Raw genomic sequence first — 3,558 nt, forward strand, 5'->3', positions numbered from 1 at the left:
AGTGCATGATGGGCACATGTGCCCAGTGGATACTGCAATGGACAGTGGAGCTCTAGAGCTCTGAACATCTGTGTTCCGGGGTGACCTTACTTCCATGACTAATGTCGGAGGATGGCTGTAAGGCCCAGGGCTATTTGTGTCCAGCTCCAACTTAATCTCTTCTGGGGAAATGAGCTTTGTTCTCTTTTAGTGGAGAATCTGTCCTTGCTTTGCCCATTGTGGGATGTTTTCCAGAGCACAGATGCTAATGTTGTTCTAAAAAACTGGGGTTCTTGGCCAGGCGAGGTGGGTCACGCCTGTAATCCCAGCACTTTGGAAGGCTGAGGTGGGCGGATCACGAGGTCAGGAGATTGAGACCATCCTGGCTAACACGGTGAAACCCCGTCTCTACTAAAAATACAAAAAATTAACTGGGTGTGGCTGCGGGTGCCTGTAGTCCCAGCTACTCGGGAGGCTGAGGCAAGAGAATGGTGTGAACATGGAAGGCGGAGCTTGCAGTGAGCCACGATTGCGTCACTGCACTCTAGCCTGGGTGACAGAGCAAGATTCCATTCCCCCGAAAACGAAACAAAACAAAACAAAGCAAAACAAAACTGGGGTTCTTCACCAGGCAAGTAACAAAGACTCTTTTTTTTTTTTTTTTTTCCCAGTGGAAAATAACTTTTATTGAGACCCCACCAGCTGTAAAATCTGCTCCTGGCATTAAGCTCCTTCTTCCTTTGCAATTCGGTCTTTCTTGAGTGGCCCCATGAATGCTTTCTTCTCCTCCATGGTCTGGAAGAGGCCATGGCCAAACTTGGAGGTGGTGTCAGTGAACTTAAGGTCAATCTTCTCCAGAGCCTGTGGCTTCGTCTGCACCAGCAAGGACTTGCGGAGGGTGAGCACCCACTTCTTTGTTCCCACCACACAGTCTTTCAGCAGGACAAAGTCATTGGTCACTTCACCATAGTGGACAAAGCCACCCAGAGGGTTGATGCTCTTGTCAGACAGGTCATAGTCGGTGGAGGCATTGTTCTTGATCAGCTTGCCATCCTTGATAAGGTAGCCCTGGCCAATCTTAGAGATCTTCTTGTTGATCTCAGTGCGGTGATGGTAGCCTTTCTGCCCAGCACGTGCCACAGAGAAGGCCACACGAGCAGGATGCCATGCCCCAATACAGGCCACCTTGCGCAGGCCTCGGTGGGTCTTATGGGGCAGCTTCTTGGTGTGCCAACGAGTGGTGACCCCTTTGTAGCCTTTGCCCTTGGTCACCCTGATGACATCGATCATCTCATCCTGCCCAAACACTTGGTTCACAGGTACCTGCTGCTCGAGCCTCTCACGGGCCCAGTCCAGCTTCTCGGCCACGGTGCCTCTGTGTACCTGGATCTCCATCAGGTGGGCCTTCTACTGGCACAGAGGAAGCAGGCGCATCTGGGTGTGGGCAATGACACGGATGACTTGGCAGTACTTCTTCATGCTGCTGAAGTCCTTCTCCAGCTGCTTCTTGCCATCCTCATCCTGCCATTTCTTGCAGTACTTGGTAAAGGCCTCCTTCTTAGATTTATCCCAGTTCTTATAGAAACGCCTCTTGCATTCATCACTGATGTGCTCAGCGAAGACAGTCTTGAAGGTCCGGAGGCCTCGAGGGGTTTCCACGTAGCCCACAATGCCCACAACCACCATGGGTGGCGTCTCCACAATGGTCACAGCCTGTACCACCTCCTTCTTGTGCACCTCGGATCCTGGCCTGTTGACTTCCCGCACGATGTGGGTCATGTCAGCCTTGTATCCCAGGAAGGCTGTGAGGTGGACCAGCTTAGATGGGTCATCCTTAGGGAAGCTCTTGAACTTCCCGCGATGCCTGCTGCTGTGCTTCCGAGGCAGGAAGCCGAGGGACCCATGTCTGGGAGGGGAGAATGTTCTGTGAGACATCACGCCATCAAATCCTGCCGGTAGAGAACAAAGACTCTTCATAGGGATGTAGGTTTGGATCAATAGGAGTTTTATTACTTGATACAAGTAAAGGAAAACACTGGGAGTATTCTCTAAAGCAGTGTCTTCCCAAGGGAAAGTGATAGGCGGGTCTTATGGGGTGGATAGAGAAGGGAGAGGATGCATCATTGTGTGGAGTTGGGTCTCAGTTGCGCAGATGTGGTGAGCCATCATGCCAGCACATAGCTTGTATGTTAAGGTAATGAAGCTATAGCACCTCTGGGGGTGGAGACTTTAGCATGGTAATGAGGAATGTTCACTTGCGTTCACCTTTAAGTTGTGGGAGTCTGCCAGGAGCTGGTTTTAACCAATTAGGTGACTTCATTCCATACAAGGTGTAGGAAGAAAAAGACTCCAGGGCAGGAGGCTATAAAACAGGCTGATTGCTCAAGTTCATTAAATTCCTGTAATCTCTGGAGACCCTCCCTGTCTGCTTACACTAGGTAAACCTGACCTGTGTGTTAACATGGAGAGCAGAGGATGTTATGTATTCATTTAAAAATCATATATTGAATATGTCATAAGCTCAAGATTCTGTACTAGCATGCAGTTCAGGGTCCTAGGGGAATGGGACCAAAGCCTCAGTCTTTTTTTTTTTTTTTTTTTTTTTGAGACAGAGTCTCACTCTATCACCCAGACTGGAGTGCACTGGCATGATCTTGGCTCATTGCAACCTCTGCCTCCCTGGTTCAAGCAGTTCTTGTGCCTCAGCCTCCTGAGTAGCTGGGATTACAGGCATGTGCCACCACATCTGGCAATTTTTTTGTATTTTGAGTTTCTCCATTTTGGCCAGGCTGGTCTCAAACTCCTGGCCTCAGGTGGTTCACCTGCCTTGGCATCTCAAAATGCTGAGATTACAGGTGTGAGCCACCGCACCTGGCCTCAGTCTTTAGGATCAAAAGCAAAAGTCCCTGCCCTTGTGGAGCTTTCATTCCTTGGAGGGAAACAGGGAGGACAGGGAGTGCAGCTGGGGCTGCAGTAGTGAGGTGACATTTGAATGAACACAAGAAGGAACTGAAGGATTGATAAGGGATGGGGAGGAAGCTGAGGAGTCAGTCTCCCTGGGTTCAGATCCTGGCTTCAGAGACTTCAGTTTCCAACCATGGCAGACTGGGAGGGACCAGATTTACTCTCTTGCTTTAAATAACTCAAAAACCCGATGACATATGTGAAACAATTTCTGGACATTGAACCACAGATAGCACAATACAGAGATCCTGAAAGAAGGGAAATAGCTAAGTCTTGTGGTGGCCACAGGCCTCGATGCAGAGAGGAGAAACGCAACAGAATACGACAGTGTCCCTGAGTTGAGAGTCTGGGGAGGCCAAGGCAGAGGGAGTGAACCACACAGAGAGGATTTTGGAGCTGTTTAGAGGGCTCCCTTCCATTCTTTAGCTAAGTACTGATCAGTACATGCCTGTGAAGAAACTCCCAGAGGCTAAGGAAAGACCACCAAGAAGGACCAGGTGGAGCTCACACAGGATCAGGAATTGTGTTCTTACTGACTAGAAAGGAAAGACCTCTCCATTAGTTCATTTTGCATTGCTCCAAAGGAATACCTGAGGCTGGGTAATTTATGAAGAA

At 49.5% G+C, this 3,558-nt stretch overlaps 1 protein-coding gene across 1 annotated transcript; it reads right to left on the reverse strand.

The window, feature by feature from the left end:
- Nucleotides 1–639: 639 nt before the first annotated feature.
- On the reverse strand, nt 640–1,914 carry LOC112614333 (60S ribosomal protein L3-like). The gene is made up of 2 exons (XM_025370779.1): nt 1,531–1,914; nt 640–1,383 (listed from the first exon to the last, which is right to left on the reverse strand). The coding sequence occupies exons 1-2, from the start codon at nt 1,912–1,914 to the stop codon at nt 703–705; spliced, it is 1,065 nt and encodes a 354-aa protein (XP_025226564.1). The 3' UTR covers nt 640–702.
- Nucleotides 1,915–3,558: the final 1,644 nt, after the last annotated feature.

This window comes from Theropithecus gelada, chromosome 20 (assembly GCF_003255815.1).
Source record: "Theropithecus gelada isolate Dixy chromosome 20, Tgel_1.0, whole genome shotgun sequence".
NCBI lineage: Eukaryota > Metazoa > Chordata > Mammalia > Primates > Cercopithecidae > Theropithecus > Theropithecus gelada.

Bases quoted from the DNA above. Each gene is read 5' to 3' on its own strand.
- LOC112614333 (XM_025370779.1), bottom strand. From the start codon at position 1,914: ATGTCTCACAGAACATTCTCCCCTCCCAGACATGGGTCCCTCGGCTTC. The intron at 1,384-1,530 runs GCCTTTACCAAG...TGCCAGTAGAAG, and splicing joins GGGATAAATCTAAGAAGGAG to GCCCACCTGATGGAGATCCA.